Source organism: Anser cygnoides, chromosome 19 (genome assembly GCF_040182565.1).
Source record: "Anser cygnoides isolate HZ-2024a breed goose chromosome 19, Taihu_goose_T2T_genome, whole genome shotgun sequence".
NCBI lineage: Eukaryota > Metazoa > Chordata > Aves > Anseriformes > Anatidae > Anser > Anser cygnoides.
The window spans coordinates 12,325,029-12,348,048 of record NC_089891.1 but is presented as its reverse complement, the minus strand read 5'-3'; the positions used below and the strand labels follow the sequence as shown (position 1 = coordinate 12,348,048).

At 46.7% G+C, this 23,020-nt stretch overlaps 2 protein-coding genes across 11 annotated transcripts in view; one reads left to right on the top strand and one right to left on the bottom strand.

Moving 5' to 3' along the window:
- The window catches only part of TBC1D16 (TBC1 domain family member 16), a 31,629-nt gene extending 21,286 nt beyond the window's left edge, over positions 1-10,343 (bottom strand). For 3 of the 10 annotated variants that reach the window (XM_066980283.1, XM_066980291.1, XM_066980290.1), the window contains exons 1-4: positions 10,054-10,137; positions 8,659-8,802; positions 3,541-3,776; positions 1,893-2,520 (exon numbers count right to left, since the gene is read on the bottom strand). In XM_066980283.1, the coding sequence (XP_066836384.1) occupies positions 1,893-2,520; positions 3,541-3,718 (806 nt within the window). In that variant the 5' untranslated portion in view covers positions 3,719-3,776; positions 8,659-8,802; positions 10,054-10,137. Of the gene's footprint in view, positions 1-1,892; positions 2,521-3,540; positions 3,777-7,710; positions 8,026-8,581; positions 8,803-9,249; positions 9,552-10,053; positions 10,138-10,214 lie in introns of those variants that run through there. The other 7 variants (XM_066980285.1, XM_066980288.1, XM_066980284.1 and 4 more) reach the window with 7 other exon arrangements.
- Positions 10,322-22,795, top strand: CCDC40 (coiled-coil domain 40 molecular ruler complex subunit). The gene is made up of 18 exons (XM_048050314.2): positions 10,322-10,430; positions 11,620-11,791; positions 11,943-12,100; positions 12,597-12,680; positions 12,769-12,988; positions 13,825-13,982; positions 14,864-14,986; positions 15,369-15,490; positions 16,239-16,482; positions 16,593-16,775; positions 17,695-17,940; positions 18,320-18,533; positions 19,094-19,263; positions 19,605-19,696; positions 20,286-20,406; positions 21,099-21,287; positions 21,716-21,874; positions 22,506-22,795. Exons 1-18 carry the CDS (start codon positions 10,413-10,415, stop codon positions 22,752-22,754), a joined length of 2,922 nt encoding a protein of 973 aa, XP_047906271.2. The 5' UTR covers positions 10,322-10,412; the 3' UTR covers positions 22,755-22,795.
- The last annotated feature ends 225 nt before the right edge of the window (positions 22,796-23,020 follow it).

Genomic DNA, 23,020 nt, shown 5'->3' with positions numbered 1-23,020 from the left:
AGTATCGCGATCGCCTTGCAATACACTTCTTGGCAACAGGTGTATGACGAAGAACACAGATATTATCACCAAAAAGTGAAAGCAATAGAAGCTTCTCCGGGTTAATTCAAAACATTATCCTGACTGATGATCACTTACAAAAGCTCAGATTGCAGTACTTAAAAAAAAAAAAAGTCCGCTTTTTTTTTACAGTGGCAGAAGCAGGTCAAACATGCTCAGTGTCAGTGCTGCTTCAAGGAAAAAAAAGGTTTCTTAAACAAACTAAGGTGTTGGTGGCAGTGGATTTTAGGGCTTTCTGTTTTTAAAACCAAGGCCGACACAATGTCCTCCAAAAGCACGTGCAACTAAAGGGTCAACCACCCAAGAGTAGCCCAGAGCTAGAATAAAATTTGAATCAGAAAACACACCTAAGAGCCACCAGAGGCGAAACTGCAAAATGTGTTTCCCTGAGTCAATCAGTACACAAAGAATGGAAGAACAAAAAGCTGGTTAACAGAAAAGACATTTAAGCGTTCAAAGACCTCTCTCAAATTTTCAAGGTGTGTTTCGTACCATTTGTCTCGTGTTCCCAAAGTCTTATAACAATCCTATCCACAGTTTGTTTTTTAAAAAAAAAGACCGACACCATACTTTGCAAGCTAAAAGGGATGCTTTCAAATTGACGATGCTCAACACAATTTGGACACCAGACGCCCCTCGTGAGCACGCCGCAGCTGCTTGCGATGCCGTTCCGCAGCCAGGGAGAGCTGCGGTGGGACGGGACGGGACAGGACAGCGCTGCTCAAACCGCTGCCCACCCAGCCCCAAAAACCCTGCGGGCTTGCAGCTCATTTTAAGCATGCTGCTAGGACACGTACCAAACGCACAGCTGGTAAGATTTCTGAGACCAACTGCATTTAAGTATTTTAAAATATCCAGAAAGAGGTAAATCAGTTACAGTACCTCCTTCACAAGCCTTGCTCTGACTGGCACGCCCTGGCTTTGAGATTAGCCCGTAGAATAGAGGCAAAACCTCTTCCAGTGTCAAGTCTCAATGCAGACGACATTGCTGACACACACAAAGGAGAACTTGTTTTCCCTAATTTCAGGTGTAGCTTCAAATTTCAGCTACATCCTTAAGATCAGCCCTGCAGTGCTTCATAAACACACGTGTCCTCTCCAAGATGGAAACGAGCGATACGCTCCAGAGACCACAGACCAGAAAGCCAGAACCACTGCGGATCAATACAGTAAGTAATAAGCAGTAGTAAGTACATAGGTGCATTATGACGAACTCCTGCTTTGCCAAGATGCCCTCTTTTCCCTACGTGGAGTTTACTGCAGATACCATTGAGAAGCGTTGATATTTTGCTATACCAGCGTTGCCTAAAATATCCAGGTCGAACACGTTAGAATTAATATTTCTGTCTTAAGTGGGACCTTGTTGTGAGCACCAGCACAACGAGCTAACACATGCAGACTCGGTGTCACCACAGTGCCTTACACATACCCGAGGCTCGCAGGAAGTCAAACAGACGCTTTGATGTGGCTCTCCACAAGAAGCAACTAGTACATCTCCTCAGCAGAGCCAATTAGACCAACAAAGGACCGTTCTAATTTAGTAATGCTGCTGCCAGGGCTCAAGACAGTTCATCTGAAAGACCCACACAGGCACAGCCCTGCACGACGGACAAGGAGAAGGTTCACCGAGCAGAAGCAGGACCGGCCGACAAGCAATTTCCTGTAAATTACACAGGTGTCGTAGCAGAGGAGGAATTAAAGCAAGTCTGAAGCCAGACACGGCATTCAGCTCAATGCCAGTGTCAAACTTCTCCATTTCCTCCAGCACCCCCAAGCTCAGCCACCAGCACCCCAGCTATTCACCCAGAAACTGGAGAAAAGGATGAACTCACCTGCTTTCATTATCCAGAAATACAGAACTACTGCTTTTCCCAAGGGCTTCACTAATGGGAGAGAGGCAGAACGGGGAAGAGAAGGCATCAGAATCAGAGTCAAGAGTACTGTCCCTGCTCACATCATCGGCAGACAGCTCCAAGGAGCCCTCATCCTCCCCCAGCTCCGGCCTGCAGTCCAGACCTTCCTCCGTCCCCTCCACCGACAGCTCCGACCTGTTCTGCTCGTCCTGAGAACTGATTGTCGAGAGGATTCCTGAGTCACTGTGGGCAGGCTGCGGGGAGCGGCGGGCGCCGTCTGCGGCCGGGCAGCACTGGGACAGCTTCTCCCCTTCCGAAGAAGGGGAACTGATGTAAGCCCCATCTTTTACAAGCTGCGATGCAGTCAAGATGTCTTCTTTCAGGATCACTGCCCCTTTCTGCTCGGTGGGAGAAGCCTGCTGGACAATGCCGAAACCCTGAGTGTGGCGACCACGCTTGCGGGGAGCTTTCCGGACAGGGGAGCTCTCGGGAGTGATGTAGCGCAGGGCTTCTTCATCCTGCCTCTGAATGCGGGAGTTCGGGACCCAGGCAAGGATAAGCGTGGTGCCGAGTAGCTCGTCCTTCTCCATGTACAAGCACAAATAGCCTTCAAGAGAGCAAAGCAGCGATCTGTTAGGACGCACATTTATTCCTAGGAAACTGCATAAGCCAGAGATTTGCTCTCCACCACTTCACCACCATTACACTGGGGCAGAACAACCCCTTTTATTTACCAGGAGAGGATTTTGCTAAATGAATTGTGGAGTCCTCAACATCATTCAGTATTTACAAATAACTTCAAGCCTGCATATGGCTTTTGAATAGTCTAAATTCCCTCTGGCCTAAGTGAATGTAGAAATTACATACAATTCTTTCAACTTCCTGGACGGATTACTAATCAAGAGTAAATTCTGCAATATGTTGCCACATGAAAAGCTTTTACTGTTTGTTAGTTAAACAATGTCAAGTGCCAGCTAAACATTTCTTTTTCAAGAATATTTACCTTCGTATAGCCAGAGGGCTACAGTTCTCATGGAAAGCCAATAGAAAAGAGTCACACGCACGAAAGGGGAAGCGTGGGTCAATGTTCACAGAATAATTACTTTTGTGAAGTTAAGCCAGTAGCCACGGCTCTCTTTGATGAGAACATGAAAGAGCACAGTAACAGATGAGAAGAAAGGGACAGGGGCAGTATTCGTCTTCATTTACTCCAGTGCACGCAGCCACAATCAGGCTTTACTTTCCCTTTACCAATGGGTGTTGAGGCCGCTCCAGCAATGACAGTTACAAGATGACACTTGGCTTCCCTGACCCATACACGTATTTGAAAGAGCAACAGAAGTTACTGCCCTCAAATGACAACTGTTCCTCTTCTGGCAACACAAAAGGATGTATTGAAACAGGTAAATCCACGCTAGCCCAGAAGAGAAAGGAGGAATATCATCAATTTTTCTATTAAAAAGAGAGCTGACAGATCAGCCTGTGGATGGCTTTCCTCAGTCTCCCGTAAGACTGCCTTGCCCCATACCCCGCTAGCACCTCCTCATTCTTTAGAGCTCAAGACGTAGAAACTCCCCGGGAGAGAGAAGAAAAGGGTGAGCGGGCAGCGCCTGCAACTCGCCATCACCTGGGTGGTGCTCCCCGATGCCTTGCAGCAGCTCAGGTGGGTGGACGCAGACATTGTTCTTGGAGTAGATAATCTCCCCGTCAAGTATGGAAGATGAACTGCTGCTGCCACCAGGATTCAGGGTCAGGAGGTCAGAAGCTTTAGAAGAGGCACGTCGGAGGAGTCGCCCCAGAGACATTGCCAAGGAAATGTTTCCATTATCTGTCAGCTTTAATCAGGAGCCAAATTCAGAAGATCTGTCAAGAAGGAGGAAAGAATAGCGTTAGAACAAATACAAGGACGGCACAGCACATGCCTACCGCTGTCTGAGAAGGAAGAAGTCTCCCATCGACTGCTGCGTCATTTCTACAACTCAAGAAAGAGAGATCCAGAGTATCCAAGTCTAACATCACCTCTATATTCTAAAGATGCTAAAGTACAGAACCCTGGGATGTTTTTCTTGGCTGTGAAGGAGAAAAAAAAAAACACAACAAAACAACAACAACAAAACACATTTTAATAGTTACTGCGGGGAAGAAACAGAAAAATAATGCTTGTCACTGAAAATTGCCCATTAAGGGAATAGCTCCGAGGTGCAGAGCTGCCCCATGTATCACTGTCCTGGGGATGTCAAAGAGAATCAGAGTACACCCTAGAGGATTCCTTCAGCACTGAATAACTACTGCACAGCCACAAGAACACTAAACGTGGGGCTGCTGCTTCATCCACGGCACAGTAACCAGTGATCTCCAAGTGAACATTAATCAAAACACGTTCATCTAGTGCTTACCAATTTTTAGCATAATCCTGCTGGGGGTTTTGAAGGATTTTTTTTTTTTTGAGTGCTGATGGTTAAAAAGGGCTCTCTTGCCACTTATCTCTGAAAAAGCTACGTTCAACAGAGTGGACAGACTCCAATAACCGAGCATGCCAACTCACGGCAGATATTTCATCTATCAGTAGTAACTTTTGCTATCTGTAGCGTACAACCCCCAGCTAACCACCCAGTAAGCTGAGCACACAAACGGGAGATGCTCTTCAAGGGGGCAGATGAGGAGCTCTACGGTGAATCCCGAGGGGTCACTCAAGCCACAAACTATTTAGCAGATGAATCAGGAAGACGACTTGATGTGGAGAAAGGGCAGGTGGGTCTCGCACAAAGCAGCACAAAGTAGCCCAACACCAGGCGAAGCAGAGCAGGCTCTACCTCCTGCTACCACCCCTTGCCAGGGAGCACAGCGTCAGCAGCACTGCGGTTTCTGTTCTGCCAAAAGCACACGAGGAGAAGGAACGTCTCCTCTTGTTCCTTTGGATTTGCAGGGCCTCGCTCGCTAGTGAACGGGCCGGCCTGACCTAGCAGGCACGCTGCACACAGCTGCGGCGCGCGGAGATCAGCGCTGCGCGTTCCTCCTGACAAGTCGCACGCCACGGTCCGCAGAGCACACAACAGGGGCAGCCAGAAAGAGAAAGAAAAGCAGACAGGCTCGGACTTGCTCTGTCAGGGGGCATGGTGTGCAGGAAATGTTTAGGGGTGTAAGGCAAGCTCAGCTTAACGCTGAATAGCTGTGATTTCTTTAAACCCGGTTTTAACAGTATCTCCGGATAAACGAGGAAGGGGGGAGGCAGAGAGAGCAAACGGAAAGCAGCACTTTCCAAAAAGCAGAGTGAGAGCTGCAGGGGAGGAACGCAGCTGTCCCAGTTCGGATTGGGTTTTGCATACAGAAGATAGCAAACGAGACCGCTGAGTGGTTGACAGAGCCTTCATGAAAGGACAAGGTGCTGGTTTATCTGGCACTTGCTAGATTTGTCAGGTTGAATCACAGCATAAGCAGGTTTTGCTTTTCAGTATTCGCTGGAACTTGATGGAGAAGCCTCAGCCCTGCTGTGTGCTGCGTTCATCATGTGTTCAGGAGAAGAGATTTAGTCTGCAAGTCCTACACACCATTGTCTCCTTCCAGCACCAAATACAACGTGTATTTTCATGTCTCAGCCCTGAGAAACAAACACAGAGGGAGCCATATGCTCATTCTTGTCCAGATCATCAAAAAACACAGTCATGTTTCATGTTGTAGGTTGTATCTTGGAGAAAGTTATTGGCTACAGAACGAGTCACCTTTCCTCTTACTGCACTCCGCAAGCATACAACCAGTAAACTCTGCTGCAATCCCTCCTTCCTGCCACCATGTTACAACACACCATTTCAACACTGCTGAGGGAGTCCGAAGCAGTGATGTGGAGCAGCCTGCACGGCATCGGGGGCCCTGCACTTCCCACCTGAGGAGGTTATCGCGTTGAGCTCTTACTGCGTTTTGTAGGCAGCGCAGTCTGCCCAGCTATGCCCCCCTGCCGTCAAAGCCGAAACCAGCCCGAACATCCAGACCTTTAGCTACACCAGCAATTTCATCCGGACTCTAAAAAGGCAAAACCTGCATAAGCAAGGAAGGAAGGCAGTATCAAGGTGCTGCGGCTGTTGACCAGGGAATGCTTACTCAGAAAACACAAGTGAGTTTTTCCTGCTAAGGACAGCAGATGGAGATGCAGGCACGAAACAAGAGCTTCTATGATGTCCTACTGCAGCTCTCCAGGGGCTCGCAGGAATGCAGGAAGAAGTAAAGAGGTTCTCTGCCAAGAGAGGCAACATTTAATTAGCTTTTACCTAGCATAGAAAGAACAAAGCAACAGGTAGAGATCAAAAGCTGCTCCCTGGAAAGCAGGAGGAGTTTGAAGGTAAATATCACTTTGATCCTGCAGAACACCTGTTGTTGCTTCAGCACTGCCCTGGTGTGCAGGTGGAAGGCGCTGCAGGTATGCACACACGTAAGCAGGTTGGAAAGAGGAAAAAAGGCCAGGAGGTCCAGAATACGGCACCTTGCCAATATGGAAATTTAACGTGTTACATTTGTCTTCCCTGCAGAAGAGCCATCCACCAGAGATCAATAAGAAGTCCACTATGATGCTGCAAACAAAAAGCCAGACTTCCTGGGATATATGAATTCCATCAGCATGACTCTAATTAATCCTTTTAGCGTTGCCACAGGCTAGGGAATTCTGTCTAACTTCGGTCACAGCTAGAGAGATCAGATGCAAGTCACTGGACAGTTTCAGAAGAGTGATGGGAGCAATCTGGGGCATGGAAAGAGATTGGCAAGGAAAGATAAACGGGAAATGCATTGAAAGTCTTCATACACCTGAATTGTCACTGCCAAAGGAAGGAAGAGCTGTCTATGGAGAATAGGAGAGGTAGTAAGGCAACTTGACTAAACTAAATATTCCTTGCCGCAGTCTTTTCTCACAGCAGGGAGATAATGGTGTACCTGGATAGAGCAACCCAAAGAAACCATTTACATCGCTGGGGGTTTCAAATACAGGGTTCAGAAACAGATAGCCACGAGGAACTACTCAGGCAGTCGGTCCTAGCTAGGACCAGCTGACGGACTGCACCTCTGAGTGTCATCTAGTCTCCTTGTGCAACCCCACAACTCTCCGAAACGCAGCCTGTGAATCTGCCTGTCCTTTCCAAACAACATGAGTTCATACAACACAAACCAGCGAGTACCAAACCCACCCAACCTGCGGGGTTTGCTCCATTCTGAGCCCTCTCCCATGTGGGACAGCGCCTGCATGCAGGGCCCACGGGGCCTGGGTTGTGAGAAGCAGGTGCTGCCGCTGCCTCTTGTACGGCTTGGGAGGCAGGCAGGGACTCTGTCCTACAGCTAGGGCAGCATGAAATTCACACTGTTAAAAACATACTTCTCATATTAATTTTCTATTTATCCCTGATCTGAAGGGATTCTTTTCAATGTGGCAGAGCCAACCCAGTTCTCCAGACGCTGAAGCACTGAATTAGCTGATAAGCTCTTGCTCAGTGCCAATATTTATTAAGCACATATACATTTTCTTCTCCCACACATCAACTGTTGTCGCTAAAATCTTTGCTACAGCTAGCGAGTCTGTTCTCACAGCCCCTGGCTGCTCTCCCAGTCGGTGCCAGCACTTCTCAGCTACACGAGACCTCAGAAACGCGCTGGGCAGCCAGCTCCTGAAGTCACCCCGGTGCCCTCTTCGCAAGAGCCTGACCCGTTCCAGCCAGCAGCATCTCAAGTAACGCTGGCTTCTCGCCTCGTTTGGAAATGCCCTTCCCCTGCTCATAAACAACAAAATCCTGTTTGGCTTGGCAGATCGCACCCTCACCTTGGCAGACGCTGCCGGACCAAATGTTGCTGCCTCCGGTTGCGCAGGATTCCTGTCTCTGGGAAAGGAGGGCAACGCGGGGCTCCTGCCCGGGCTGACACAGGCTCCAGCGCATTACTCACGGTCTGCGCAGCGCGCACGGACACTGGAGCGAAGCCACAAGGCTCCTCTCACAAAAAGCTTTGCCTAGGGGGGCATACGACAGGCTGTGCTCCGGGGAGGGCTGCAGCCTGCAAGTCACAACGCCGGACACTGTGTCTGGCAGCAGACCTCCTGGCTCCAAGGGCAAATTTTCTTTGCAAGAGTTTAATAAACCTACAAGCAAAATAAGCCAAACTACAGGGCTCTTGAAGTGAAACATGAGACCCACAGCATGTCTGGACACAAAGAAGAAACAAGAGCTGTCAAAATCGGCCCCAAATTTGAGCTTGAAACACCACAAAAAAGAAAAGCGCAGCAGGTGTTTCCCCCTCCCCCCTTTTTTTTCCCTTAGTAACTTGCATTTAATTTCACACATTAAAGGAATACGGATTCACTGCACAGCAGAGGTCTCAAAACCCGCAGAAGTTGCTGCTTCCTCCTCGCGTTGGGAAGAGCAAATGCTAAGCTTGCATTTCTGGCAACCCGCAGCAGAAGAGCTGGGAGTCAGGGCTCAGCAGCTTGCCAGCCCTCTTCAGGGCTTTCTGCACACCCCTCAGCTGGGCACTCACTTGATCAGCACTCCTCTACGTATACACGAGAGCGGTTGCAGCGACCTTCCCTTTGTATTGGAATACCTCTACATGAGGAAAAAAAATGCTTTCAAAACTGCTAGCTATTAGCTAGAGCTATTTAAGATGACCTAGCCAAATCAAGGAAAAAAAACGTTTACCGCAGGGAGCCATTCTGAAGTCATCCCGTTTCACGGGGAGAATTATGTAGGTCACCAAAAAGTCTTTCATTTCTGACCTGCAGGTGCAGCAGCGTGGCACGCAGAGTGCAGAGCAAAGGGAAAAGTAACAGCAGTCACCAGCGAAGGCTGAAATCCTGACGCTCGCGGTACTCGGGTTCCAGTCACTTCAGTGGAGCGGATTTTGCTCAGATGCATCTCAGCTGAGAAGGTAAAAAAAGGGACAGCAGACTAAATACCGCAAGTTGTGACTCAGAGATAAAAAGGGAAATGAAATACGATCATTGGAGCCTGCTGGCTGCTCCCAGCCACACCTGCTTCGGCATAAAAAAAGCAAACAAAAAGCTTTCCACTCCTCCAGCACTAAAAGTCAAACTGCAACATACGCTTTAGTGCTAGGAAATTATTTGCGCCATATGTCCCCGTGTCCCGAGATTAACCATCATTTCATATTCCTTAAGCGCAGCAGCTAGCGTTGTAACGGCTTTTTATTTACGATGCCCCGTAGCCACGGCCTGATATCTCTCGCAGCACTGAACGCCCAAATAGCGGCTAAAGAATCCCAGGAGCCCTGTTTGACGGACAGGCTGACAAACTAATTGCAAAGATTTCCCCCCCCCCCGTACATCACAAAGCCAGATACTCTGCACCTCCAACAAAGGCTCGGAAAAGCAGCTGTCAGAAACTTCTCCGGCTGCAGCCGAGTTACGGCCAGGCTGAGAACCAGCGGCCGCGCGTCCACGAGCTCCAAGGCGGCTCCCCAACAGCACCAGCAAGCCCGGCACCTGCGCTCCGCGCTGCCCGGGCAGCGCCTGCCCCTCACGTTCCTGCCGTTTTCTCTTAGATCTCTCCTTTTTACTGCTTCCTACTCGTTATCGCCAATTAATATCGCGACACCTCGGCGGGGCACGGTGCCGCTCTGCGAGCGGGCCGGGGGGCAGAGGCGGCAGGGAAGGGGCTCACAGCCCACCGGCACTCGGCCCCCGCCCGGGGAGCCCCCAGGCCCCGCCTGGGCACCGAGGGGGGGACCCGAGCGGGGCCTGCCCGGGCCGAGCGGGCTCGGCGGGGCCCGGGGAGCGCTCCGGGGCTCGGGGGGGGTGGGGGGGGGGGGCGGGTCCGTGAGGCTGGGGGGGAGCGGGGCGGGAGGGGAGACAAAGAGCGGGGGTACGGAGCGGAGCGGAGCACCGGGCGGCGGCGTGCCCCGTGCCCCCTGCCTCCTCCCAGGGGGGCCAGCACCGGGCCCGGCCGCGCCCCGGCCCCGCCGCCCCCAGCCCCGGTTGGTCCCGGCAGAGCCGAGCCCGGGGAAGCTGCCCCGGGGAGGGAAGGCAGCGGAGGGCACGGACCCGGCGCGTGTCCGCGTGTCGGGGCGGGGACACCGGCACCGTCCCCCGGGGATCACCGGGACCCCCTCGTCCCGTCCCGCCCCGCCCCGCCGGGTCCCGTCCCGCACCCACCGGGTCCTGCGTGGGGGCCCCCGACCGCCTCCCGCCGCCCCGGCCCGGCGGGGTGTGCCCGCCCCGCCCCGGTGGGGGCCCGCCCGGTGCCGGCCCCGCCCGCTGAAGGGCTCCGGGGAACGGCGAACCCCTCCCCGCCCCCCTCCTCCCGGTGCCGTTACCTGCGGCGGGGCCGGGCCCGGAGGAGGCGGCGGCGGCGGCGGGCTGAGGTGGTGCGGCCCGCGCCCCCCCCCCTCCCCGCTCCGCAGTGGTGCGGCCCGAGACACCCCCCCCATTCCCCCCCCGCGGCCGAGGGTGCAGTGGTGCGGCCCGCAGCGGTCACGTGACCGGGTGTTGACGCGTCGCCTGGCAACGGGAAGATGGCGGAGCCGGCGGCGGTGAGTGAGGGCCCGGCCTGCTCCCGCCGCGGGGCTCGGCCTGACGGCGGCGGGGGGCGCCCGGTGACCCCCGCCCGGTGACCCACGCCCGGCTCCCGGCCCTGCCGGGCCGGTCCCGGGAAGGTGAAGTGCCGGGCAAGGCCCGTGCGCGTTCCCTGCGGGCCGCTGTCCGCCCGGAGGCGTTGTCGGTGGGAAGAAGTCAGCCGTCGGTTACCGCGGGCCGGTTCCGCACCCAGAACAGGCCGCTGGAAAGCCAATTTCGTGGCCTTGTCTGGGCTTCTCGCGTGGCTTTTGGCGTTTTTTGCCGTAGGCAAATTAGGAAGGAAGTTCTCCACGTGCTGCAGGTGCGCCCACGTGCGCTTATTTATTTTTTATTTTTTTAAGTCTGTTAGTGATAACAAACTGCAGACATCTTCTGGGTGCCGCACGAAGTTTGGATTTGACAGCTGGTGATAAGGGATAAAACAGGGTCTCTTTTTAAAGAAAGAAAGAAGTGAATAGTTTGGCCCCGCGTTCTTTAACGAATCCCTGAGGGAGCTTTTTTTCTTTAGGCCTGACTTATAAATGCTTGAAGCTTTAAAGTGGCGTGGAGGATTTTTTGAGGATCTTTGCTATCTTAACGCTGGCTTGGTGAACTTTTTTGCAAATGAGGTTAAACTTACAAATGAAACTTGTGTGCGCTGTGACAGAAATCAGTCCTTAGAGTACCGTACTGTTAACATTAAATGAAGCATGCCATCTGTTATCGCTTCGTTATTCTGCTTTTTGCCTGTGTTGTGTGCTAGACAACGCAGGCAGAGAATGGGAATGGCAATGAAGAGGATGCAATCTTATTCACAGAACGCATGGCCACTATTTGTACGATCAAGCTCTCCTGTTGCAGAAGCAGTTTTACTGATGCAACTGCAAGATCAGAACTACAAGAGAGGGAAGTGACCTGGTCTGACGTGAAGTATACAAAAGCTCTGACAAAACTGGAGAGGTTCCTTTGCTGTGTTATATCTTTGTACAGTTTCTTTTGTCAGGAATGACACAGGTTTGCCAGCGTATCCGTGGGCTGACTTTACAACAAGGCTTTTTTGTTGATTCTTTGCCTGTATCGTTCATATCTCATAATGACAAAAATGAGCAGATTTTTAGGTGCAGATAGAGTGAAAAGCTGATTCTAGTGGTGTATTTCATGTCCTAGGAAAAACCTCCTGAGGCTTTCTCCGCCAAAGTGGAGTTTGATGGTAGCCCTCCTGAACTGGGAGAGATGGAGCAGCCCGCAGCTGAGACAGACAGCCCTTCCCGTGCGTCTCCAGGAGCTCCTATGCAGGCACCTACGTTTTCAGTGGAGATGAGCAGCTGCACAGAGCCAGGTACAATTCAGTTCCTTAGTAATGTTACAATACTTGATGCTATCTAACAAGCGCAGTATCTAGCTTTCTCCATTTCTTATCATTGTGAATGTAGCCTTAGGCACAGTGCTATAAAATGTGTTTTTTTTTCTTTTTTTCTTTTTTTTTCCAGAATTTGTCTTTGAGCAATTAGGTCAGCTTGCTAATAAGCATGGTGGCCAAAGGCAGGAACAGGAAGGCCAGCAGCCTGGAACTGAGGAAAATGAAATAAGTGGAAGAAATGAGGAAACAGCAGAAGAAACACAACTGGTTGTCTTGGATCCAGAACACGTGAGAAGTCTCTAGAGCTTGCCATTCGTTACTGCAGGCTTGTTATTTGTGTTCATAGCTATTTAAAACAGGAGGCAAACTGTAGGCAGTGGCTTAGCTGTATGCTAATACTACCTTCTTATAAACAGCTTTTGCAAAACTGCTAACTCCTCAATATTAAACTCAAAGTTGTAGTTTCAAAAGTGAGCAACGTAGTGGGCATATCTGATATTATTTACTCCTGAAAGAGAAGTACTTGCAACAAGAGTGAGTAGAGGGGTTCTCAGGTGTAGCTCTCCTTATGTTTCTGATTTTTAAATATTCTCAGCAGTCATCTTCTGATTTCAAGAAACACCCGCAGTAAAACTCCTTCTGCAGTGAGTGTAGCTAGAATGGGAATGCAAGCCACCATGGGAGAGAATACCATGTTTAAGCAATAGTGGGAGTAGTACTAAGATTCCTTCATAAATTATTTACATGAGTGTGTTAAAATTATCAACGTCATACTTTTTTACAGCCTCTGATGAGAAGATTCCAGGCTGCCCTAAAGAATTACCTTATTAAGCAGATGGAAAAAGTGAATCTAGAGCTTCGGGAACTGGTACATAGCACTCTTTCTTTGCCTTCTCGCTGCATCCCATCTCTGTCCAAGCTGAAGTGAGATAACCAACTTCCTCTTATGTTTGCAGAGGACAGCAACGAAGAAGAGCAAAGTACAGAGAGAAGAGCTTGGGGTGGTTCTTTACGGAGTGCAGCAGCAGCTGGCCCACCTGCAGATGGAACTGGAGAAGAGCCATGAGCGTCATTCTCAGACAGCCACAGCACGTTTGCAGCTAGAAGAGGAGCTGAAGGGCCTCAGGCTGACTTACAAGAAAGTGTGTCAGAATACAGATGATGAACGCAAGAAAGGTGACTGAGGCAGTCCTTGTAATATTGCCCTAATTCTAGCCCTATATGAAGAAACGAATTTGAATACAAGCCAAGCACTAGATTTTAGAGTATGGTAAATTTCACAGGGATTGATGCACCCAGTGAGAAATTTTATAGAGATGTCTGGTTGCCATACAATTTATGTTGCTATGTTCTACTGCTGAGAAGGACTTCAGGGCTGAAACTAGAACTCCTCCTGGCGGGTAGGCTGTTCTGTGATTTAGCAGAAGGAAAATGCCCATCATTTGATGTCTGTGTCTCTGTAAGAGTGTGCTTAAAATGCAAAGATGGTAGGCATTTAGGAGCATCTATGAGCATGAGAGCACCGTCCATGTGGCAGCTTATTCCAGTCAAATAAATGGACTTAATTCAGTTTTTCTTTGTTGCAGGCATTTGGATAGGTTACAGTAAACTATTTCAATGGTGAGGATCGTGAAGAATTAAAATAGATAGCCTAGATTTTTTTGCAGTTTATTTAAAAAAAAAAAAAATCAAAGAAGCATTCAACAGTCTGAGAAAGAGACAGTTCCGTTTTGGGGCAGAGGAATGGGTTCACAGCCTCCTGAAGCCCTTCCTTTGATTTCCTGGGGTTCTGTTTGCTGAGAACTGAGGAACCACTTACCAAGACTTTTAAATTCGCCTATGGAGCTGTAATCCATAGCTGATGTCAATTCTCACTTGAGGGAGGGCTAATTTAGCCGGTGGGCATCTGGATTTTGCTTGGATGCTTCTGTGTTTCGTTCCCTTTTATCTCTGCTTGACGTGTGTCCTACAGACATACTTTTTGGTAAATATTCTTTCTCCTGCCACCCCAGTTTCTGCAACGCAGACCCAAGTGGAAAACTTGGCCTTGCACCTCTTCTACATGCAGAATATGGATGAGGATATGTATCGTAATATCTTACTGACAAAACAATCAGCAAAGAAGGCTGAGGCACAGAAGGTCCAGGCTGAGGTGGAAAAGAAAAAACAGGTATCGATTAAAATCGTCTGCCTTTAAATAAATAAAGACAGGTGGCAGTGGTGAGTCTTGGAGGAGGTGCTGCCTTCTTAGAAGAAAGGCTATAATGGCAGACTTAGGGAAGGTGTGTGGGGATTTTTTCCCAAATAATTGGAAGGGAAAAAAACAAACAAACAAAAACAACAACAAGGCAGTCCCCTCTAAAAATGAGGGGAAAAAACACTACCAAGGTAGTGGCATGTACTGCCAAAGTTTTTTTTTTTGTCAAGCCTTTGAATAGTAAATCGCTCTTCATGCAAGCAAAGGGAGGTGAAGGCAGAAAGATATTTAGTGAAGAATTATCTTATGTTCAAGTTTCAAGAATTATTCTGAGTCACAACGAGTTTCACAATGAAGAGCAAACTTTGAAAATGAAATGAATCTGTTTGTGTGCTGGAGCTCCCTCTGCTGCCTTCCGTTTGCAGCAGGATGCAGACATTGCTTACGATTCTGCATTAAAAAATAAACATCTGAAGTAGAATGGATTTAGGTGTTTTTTAACAAAGCATTTTAAAGCATAAATTATTAAGATTCCCAGCTATTGCAGAGGTGTTGCAATATAATATATACTGACAGGAACGAAAGCTAATTCAGATCTAAAGTATCAATTTACTAATGTGAATGGAATAATAATTAAAAAAAAAATCAGTAAAGGAGGACTCGTTCTTCTAAAAATTGCTTCTGCTGCATTTATGACAGTCATTCATACTTGAATGGAAAAGGTTCACTAAAGGTTCTAATCCAGTTGCTAATTTAATCCTGTTTCTAGCCTATGTTATGTTATTCTTGTTGAACGTAGTTGATTAAGACCAAGATCGTATTACTCCGGAACTGTTTTGATTCTGACTCTTTAGGATCTCCTAGTGGACCGCTTGACAAGAAAAGCCTATGAACTACAAGAACAGATTGCTTTGTTTGAAGCTCAGTTTGTGGCCCAGGCAGAGGACACAAAAGTAACTCGACAAGCAGTAAATGAGGTAGGAAGTGCTTTTTTTTTTTTGCTTCTGGTTAATATTTTCCTCTGGAGAGACTGCCCCTGTTGGCTTATGCTCACGTGATACGTACAGTATGGGCCAGAGTTTTATAGTTTGTTCCTGTTTGCTGGCACGAAGACTTTTTTTTCCCTTTGTCCTTAAGAGTTGTCTGTAAATCACTTCCTCCTCCACTTTCTCAGCATTTTTTTTTTTCTTGGAGAACTATAACTTTTCTGTGCTCTGGTGTGACAATAAACCAGACACATAAATTGAAGCTGTTCCTGCCCAGCATATTGTGTACAGAAAAAAGCATTGCATTGTAATGTGAATTTGGTTTCGCAGCTCGTTACAGGGTTAGCCTGTTCACAAATTCTCTCTTCCCTAGGCTTGTATGGAGGTACAGGCTATTAACGTGGAGAAGAAGCGATTGATGAACCACTGGACTAATAGCTTGGCTGGAATGAAGCAAAGAGATGAGGTCTATATTGCCACACAAGAGTTGCTGAGGTATGGCATTTGAGAACCATCCCAGGAAAGACCTCAAATAATTCGGGTAGGAGAGATTCTAAAAGGGACAGTATGTCTTCTGACAAGTTTGTTACTGTATGTGCAGAATATGTTAGAAAAAGTCTGCGGCTCTGAAGCACATAATATGTTTAATGGCTAAGAAGTACACTTCTTTGTTACTATTTTTTACCCCACAACACAACTGTCACTTGAAGTAGTTTTTCTTTTTAAAAGCTGCTTAAAATTTCTTCTGTTTGTATTTTATTCCTTCAAAAAGTTACTTCACTTTTGCACTATCTCACGGTCCAAAGACATAGACATCAAGAAGGATTTATGTATCACTTTTGGTTAGGATTTTGTGATGTCTTTAGTAGTTTTCAGGAAAGCCATCCTATTGTTGCCAAATGAAGGTTTTATTTAGCTTGGAGTCTTAGAACTTGACTTATTCTCTGAGACCAAACAATATATTTTAAATGTTGTCATCCACCAGGAAAAGAATGGGAAAGAGTGGCAGGGGAGGAAATGAAAGAAGAAAATAATTTTCCTACATATATTTCCTTTTAAATCTTAGTATCTCCATCCATCTTTTGATAACTCTGCACTATCACAGTAGAATAGCCTTTATAAAGATCTTCCTTCTCTGTTCATTTGTTGCTGCAATAGCATGTTTGAAAAGAGCAATATTAGATGACTGTTCAGCACGTGAATCAATCCACATGATGATTTTCCATCCTCTTTGCCTCTTCAGCAAGCACAGACATGACCTCAGGACCCTAGAAACAGACATAGATATCTGCAGAAAGTCAATCAGGAAGGAGGAGGAGAAGAATGAGATGCTTGTCACCATCCTGAGCCGTTCACAGAATGATACCAACACAACAAAGAAACTGATTGCACGATGTGTTTCAAAGCAGGAGGCCTTGAAGATAGAAACTAGCACCTATTCTCGCGTTCTCCATGAGACAGAGCAGACCATCAGTAGGATCAAGATGGTGAGAAGAGTCACTTGGAAGAAGAAACCTTTTGAACTGTACATAAGTATTTAATACCCTTCCCCAAACAGTTGTAGTGATTCTCTCCTGAGCCTTCCCTATCCTTTTAGGATCAAGCTGCTTGTCTGAACGAGTTGTTATCCATCAGTAAGGATATAGAGAAAGGAACTGAAACCAAAGAGCAGATGGAGAGTGAGATCATGGCAAAGCTTCAGGAACAGATGATGTCCAGCAAAGCAGAAAAGCAAACCTCACAGCTGGTTGCAAAACTTCATCAGAGAAAAATGGATCTGGTATGGTATCTTGTCCGTTTGGGAGGGCAGGGGAAGGAAACAGGTTGCAGTCATGGCCTAGCGTAGTGTTTGTCAAGTGTGTTCTGTCAGTGTCTTTTTGCTTCTCATCTTTAGCTCTGCAATTGAAGCTCTGCTGGGTTTTGATTCCATTTTAGCTCGTCCAGTGATCTCTTTGCAGGATGTTGGTGTATGCAAAGGAGTTTGTCAGAAAAGCCTGGCACGTAACATACCATTCTTTCTTTACTTAAAGAAAGAAAGAAAACAGGGCAGAATGATGAATCCTTGGAATATTTACTATAACGTGTTACAAGTTCTTACATCTTTGAAGAAAATAGTGCACATGTGGTACTTCTCTTTTGCCTGTTAAAGGCACGTGATACATGTATACTCTCAGCTTCTAAATAAGGCTTCCAGTCTAAGGAACAGTCAAAACAGACTCGTGGTTCTTTATGGCTTAATAAGTTGCTCAAGTTTTGCTCTCTTTGGGAGTGTGAACAGATAAGAAAACTAGAAGATTCAGCACAGTATTTATCACACTGAGTTGTGTGGGCTGGCACTAATGCTTCATGCTCACACCTCTGCACAGGTGTTTTTAAATCAGGTGCATTTCTTAAGTGCCTGGAAGACTGCAAGGGTTGGTTTCCATTGTGAGAAAAGAGTGATGTATTACAGGGTTTTGGAATTTTTAGGCTTCTTAATACTTTCCAACAACCTTATGACAGGGGTAACTATTGCTATCCCCTGCCAGTAGATGGGGAAACAAAGGCACTGCAATGGTATGTAGATTTCTTACAGCTTGTAACACAGACCAGGGGGTAGAATCTGAAGTCCTTGATTCCTGTTCTTTGGTAAGTGGGCATTACAAAACAGTGTCACCAGCAGTAACTCGTTGGCATGCCTTCTGTCTGTCTGTTATTAGGAACTGCATTTTTCCAAGGTTGAGAATGACATGACCCAGGTTATTATGAATACAACACACACTAACTGCAGGCTGACAATTCTTCAAAAAACGCTTTGTGAGCTGAACAAAGAAATAAAAAATATCCATGATCTGATCAGTCGTAGTGAAAGTGAGATTGCAAAGTGCAGTCTTCTGATTGAGAACAAGCAAGGGGCCATCAGGCAGTACAACAAGAAGTTGGAGGTGCTTCTTTCTCAGCAGGGGGTATGTACTTTTGCATTTCTGTCCCAAATTTGATTTTAATGTTTGTGGTGGCCACAGATGTTTTTGATAATTGTAATTGCATAAGTGTCAGTTAAAACTTTCAGGCATCCGTATGGTGATTGAAAAGCTGCTCTAGTTAATGTAACTGTTTATATTTGTCAAGCAGTTCTTAATGCATGCAAAGAGGAGCTGGCACAGGGAACTGCTGCAAAATGAGGGTGTGCCTAATGCAGAAGTCTGCAGGGAGTTGTCTGTACCTGATGAAAATATCAAATGACATCAGTACTCTGGGAGTAAATAGGATAACATTATAAGATCTAGAAAGACTGACAAGGGGAGAATAGAACAGGCTGAGTGACTCAATCTTGCCCTCATCCAGGGGCAAGAATTAGGACCATTGGAAATTGAGGTCAACAGGCTGACCAAGCAGATAGAAGAACGTAATTCTGAGGTATTGACGCTACAGAAGTACTGGCTCAATCTGCAGAAAGAGCTGGTCAAGCTAACCCATGAACAGGAGGATCAAATAACCTCCTTGGATATGTTAAAGAAACAGATCACAATAATGCAGCAGAAGAAAGTGCGCACTGAAAGTAAGTCATTCCCTAACTCTTTTTTTTAAAACATTCGTCCATGAATGGAGGAAAAAAAAGGGGAGCAAAGGCTTACAGACGGGTTATGTTAATTCTTCACCAAAGAATGCCCTCCGTGTTTGATACACGTGTAAGCAAGAATGCATACGGCCCCAGTACTACACTCTGGGACTAAGAGCCAGGCACCTTCTGCCGTTTTGTTGGTCATTATGTCCTATCATGATCGATCCTGCTGTCTTAACTGACACAATTGACCCTAAGTGACCTTGTCATCTGTTACATGCCTTTAAATAAGTTTGCAAATAGTGGGTAGGCAAATATTCCCACCGATGATAGCAGTTCCCGTGGCCAAAACCAACTCTTTTTCATAGTGGTAGTCTCTTTCAAAACCTTTATCTGGTTTTTGGGCTTTGTGGAAAAATGTTTTGGCTGGGTTTGTGGGACACAGGTGGCTACATGTGCAATGTTATCTGGTTTCAGCAGTTCGGTATAACTTGGTTGTATTCAACCCAGTGCTCTTGGGAATTTAAAATCTTTCTTTTTTTTCTGATCACCTGTAGATGAAATTCAGCAGGAAATAAAAGAGCAGAAAGATATCGAACGTCACATGAAGAGCATGTCAAATGACTTGATAAAGCTGAATGTGTTGATCAACAAGAATAACAGCAGCTTCACGGAGCTGCAGTATGGCAACATCATCACAGAGAATGAGTTCATACGCTCTCTCAAGGTACAGAGGCTCAACTTCTCATTTCTAGGTCACAGACTCCCAGGCTATTCCGTGACTGGGCTTTTGAGAGATCTGTACAGCAGGTAGCCCAGAAGAAAATAGCTGTGTGGTATAAAACAGTATGGCCAAATGGAAATTATATAGTTATTCACACACAAAAATTGTGCATTTCTTCATGGCTTAATGACTTTTATTACACAGCAGAAACAGGTCAGGTATGCCATTTGTGGGGTATAAGAGAATGACAACCGAAAAGGATGTGTAGATCAGAGGCGAACAGCGATGCTGTAAATCTTTCTCAGTCTGACAACTTTGCATTGTTTTATGCTTCCCAAATCTAGGCAGCAGAAAAAGAATCAATTGAGATGCAGGAGAAGCACAGCCGATTGACTGAGGAGAAGGAAAGACTCTTAAACAGCCTGGTGGAAGCAGAGTAGGTACCAGAGTGATTCTTGCTTTATGCCACAGTCTTAGAACTTTTGTGTATATATACCCATGTTACCTTTTTTCTCCACTCACCAAACTTAGCCAGCACCGGCAAATGCACTTCTGTCCTTCTTGGAGAAGATTAAAGGAGTTTAATAAATTTTTGGAATGCAGAAACTGAAAAGTGGCTTAGCTAACTCTGGAACCAGCAAGAGACAAGATAATACTGGTTTTAATGATTCCAGCATACCTATTTGTGCTGAATGTCACCGAGATCTGTATGGGAAGACTGTGTGTGCTATCTCCCCTGCCAGTAACCCAAAGCAAGCGTGCTGTACCGGGCAACTAATTGAGTCCCATCAGTCTAGGCTTGCTTGCTTTTAGTCGTCATGCCATTTCCTAAATTGTGGAGCTTCCCATATGACTTCATGCTGTTCTGTTGCTGCCTCTTTACATGTCCTGTATGCAAACTTTTAGTTTCTGTCAAACCATTCAGTTCTGTGTTCAGAATCAGCCTCAGGAGAGTGGTGCCATTGACACACAAAGAGAATGTTCTCTGTTTACGAAGGCACTCTTTTCCTTTTCTGTCATTGAAGGCATCAAATCATGCTATGGGAGAAAAAGATCCAGCTGACAAAAGAGATGCGTTCAGCAGTGGATTCTGAGACAGGACAAGGTGAAATCCGAGCCATGAGAGCAGAGATTCACAGAATGCAAGTAAGTCACTGCGAAAGAGGACTGAGGAGGGGGAACTGCACGCAATGTATTTACCTTTGGAGTTGCTGAAACGTAAGACAGGAGATGAGAAACAGGATGGAGAAGTAGCATCTTCAAGGCCATAACAGTACTAGAAATTGTGTCACCCTGCAGCTAGATTGAATTAAATATGTTCAGCATGTATGCACTTTATGCATTTCTTATGCAAGCTATGTAATATGCTGCAGCATATTAAGATACACCTGAGGATTTTTTTTTTTAAATCTAATATGTCTACCACCTTATTTTGTGACCCCAATTTGTAAGGAAATAAATATGGATTACTAAATACTGCATCATCTTAATCACTGGCTATAGAAGTCTTCTATCTTCTGGCAAAGCAGCTCTTCACTTTTGTTCTCAGGATATTTCTGCTCTTCTGCTTTTGCTATTGTTAATGAGTTCCAGTGAAACATTTTGAAGATTACTTTAGACAAGTTGATACAGAGTTGATGACTAATCCTGTCCTCTGCCTTCCAGATCCACATAGGGCAAACTACGTTTGGATTTAGAACAAATTTGGCAGCCAAAGGGTCGCACGTCACACACATCTGATTTATGTTGATGGGATGTGCCACACAGAAGACTTCAATTAGGGGCCATTTGTAACCATTTGTTATTTTCAAACTGTATTTTATTTTGACAAACGGCAGGTCCGCTATGGCCAGCTGATGAAGCAGCAGGAGAAGATGATTCGTGATATGGAGGCATCTGTTTCTCGTAGAGAGGCCATAGCAATTCGTGGAGAAGGTCAGAACAAAACAGATAAGAAACATATCACCAAGAGTGATTTCCACCGCAAGAAACAGGAGCTGAGAAAGAAGATCACTGAAACCCAGAAGGTGAGCAAGTAAAGCAGGGCTGTGAGAGTTGCCGTGGCCATCATTTGCCTTGTAAATAGCACTAGTGTGCGCTTAGCACAGATGCACGGGATGTCAATATGCAGACCCTGCACTGTGTAGGTATGGCACTGCACAGTGGGCAGGCTTTGGAAACCATTAAAAAGCAAAAAATAGTTCTGGGAAGATAGCCCACGTGCTGGCAGGGCAGCATGAGAAGCAGGAACGTCCTTCGCTCAGTGTAAGTGCTGCTCAGCAACAGCTAAAACATTGTTATGTTATCAACGTTATTTTCATCCTAAATCCAAAACATAGCACCATACCAGCTACAATAAAGAAAAATAACACTATCCCAGCCAAAACTAGGACACTGGGAATGCAGCTGAACAAAACAGACAGAATCTCACATTTCCTTCTCTTCCATTTACTAGAATGCTCAAGACTGTAACAAAATTGTCCTGGAGCTGGAGAGCACCCAAGCATCCCTTAGTGCCACCTTCTTGGAAAAGCAACAAGAAATGTGCACGCTGCAGACTGAGTCTGACAGCCTTGATTCAGACACAGAATATCTTCGGAACAAGAAACGATGGGTGAGTACGTCCAATTCCTTGCAGTGTGCGAGTGAATTAGAACCTGCTACTTTCTCCTCTTGCCAGCTCCCTTGTCTCACTACTATCTTGAACTGGGAACACTTGGCATGTGATGGTAGCAGCAGTTCGAGTTAACTGAGCACATTTTGATGGCTCCAGTGGAACTGAATTGATGCTGCAGTTTCATTCTTAGTGAGGCAGCATTCACCTGGAAACATCAGCCTGCAGGATCTTCCTTGGAAACACCACGTAGCAACTGTCCTCTGTGAGGACCAGCTGGCTGTTGTGAGGACATTACAAATTTGAGAGCCAGCTCAAGGTCTTCAGTAACCTCCTATGAAATTTTAAATTTTAATTTTAAAATTTAAATTTTAACCGTTTTGTCCTGGCAAGGGTTGCCTTGTATGCATGCTTTTTTCTCTAATTTATGGAATTCTGTGACATAACTGTGTGTCTATGACACTCTAAATGAGGATGCTGTTATAATGGAACTTCATCAAACTCTTTCTTAAGAAGCCCTTCTTTTTCAAATATGGTTACAGTACCTCTGTGACATGAACAATGTTGCTTCCTTAGTTCTTTTCTGTGTGCAATCTGCTATCAGAGTAACTTCCGTTACTGCTTTTCTCAGAACCTTTTGGAGCTTGTGGCCTATCAGACACGCCAGAAGCAGCTGCAGGCAGTGAAGGAGGGGAAGTACACACCCCTGTGCAGCACTGAACAAGCCTGGAGAAAGGAGCAGCAGAAGCTGCAGGAGCGGCTTCGTACTATTAGTGGCATTGTCCACCAGGTCCAGCAAGAACAGCCTCAGTACCACAGGCCTCTCCAGTGGCTCCACCAGTGTTTGGAATCCAGGCTCGGTTCCCAGGAAGCATGTTAGAGACATAGGAAACCACCTGTGAATAAATATAACCAACTGCTCTCCCTCTTCTAGCAGCGGCATTTGTAAATAAATTGAATAAACATGCATAAGGTATAAATCTGCCTTAAATATTCACTAAAGGAGTAGCACTGCGTGTAGTATCCATGCAGCAGAGACTCTTGCAACACCTTTCTCTGTTTCACTTCCTTGTACTCGCTGTGGACCCGTCAGTTCCCGAGACGGGCAGGAGGGGAGCAGCGGCCTCCGCCCCTCCGTCGCCCCCC

Coding starts and splice junctions, on each gene's coding strand:
- CCDC40 (XM_048050314.2), top strand. Junction 17,941..18,319: donor TGCTTCTTTCTCAGCAGGGG/GTATGTACTTTT, acceptor GCCCTCATCCAG/GGGCAAGAATTAGGACCATT. Junction 19,264..19,604: donor AGTTCATACGCTCTCTCAAG/GTACAGAGGCTC, acceptor TCCCAAATCTAG/GCAGCAGAAAAAGAATCAAT.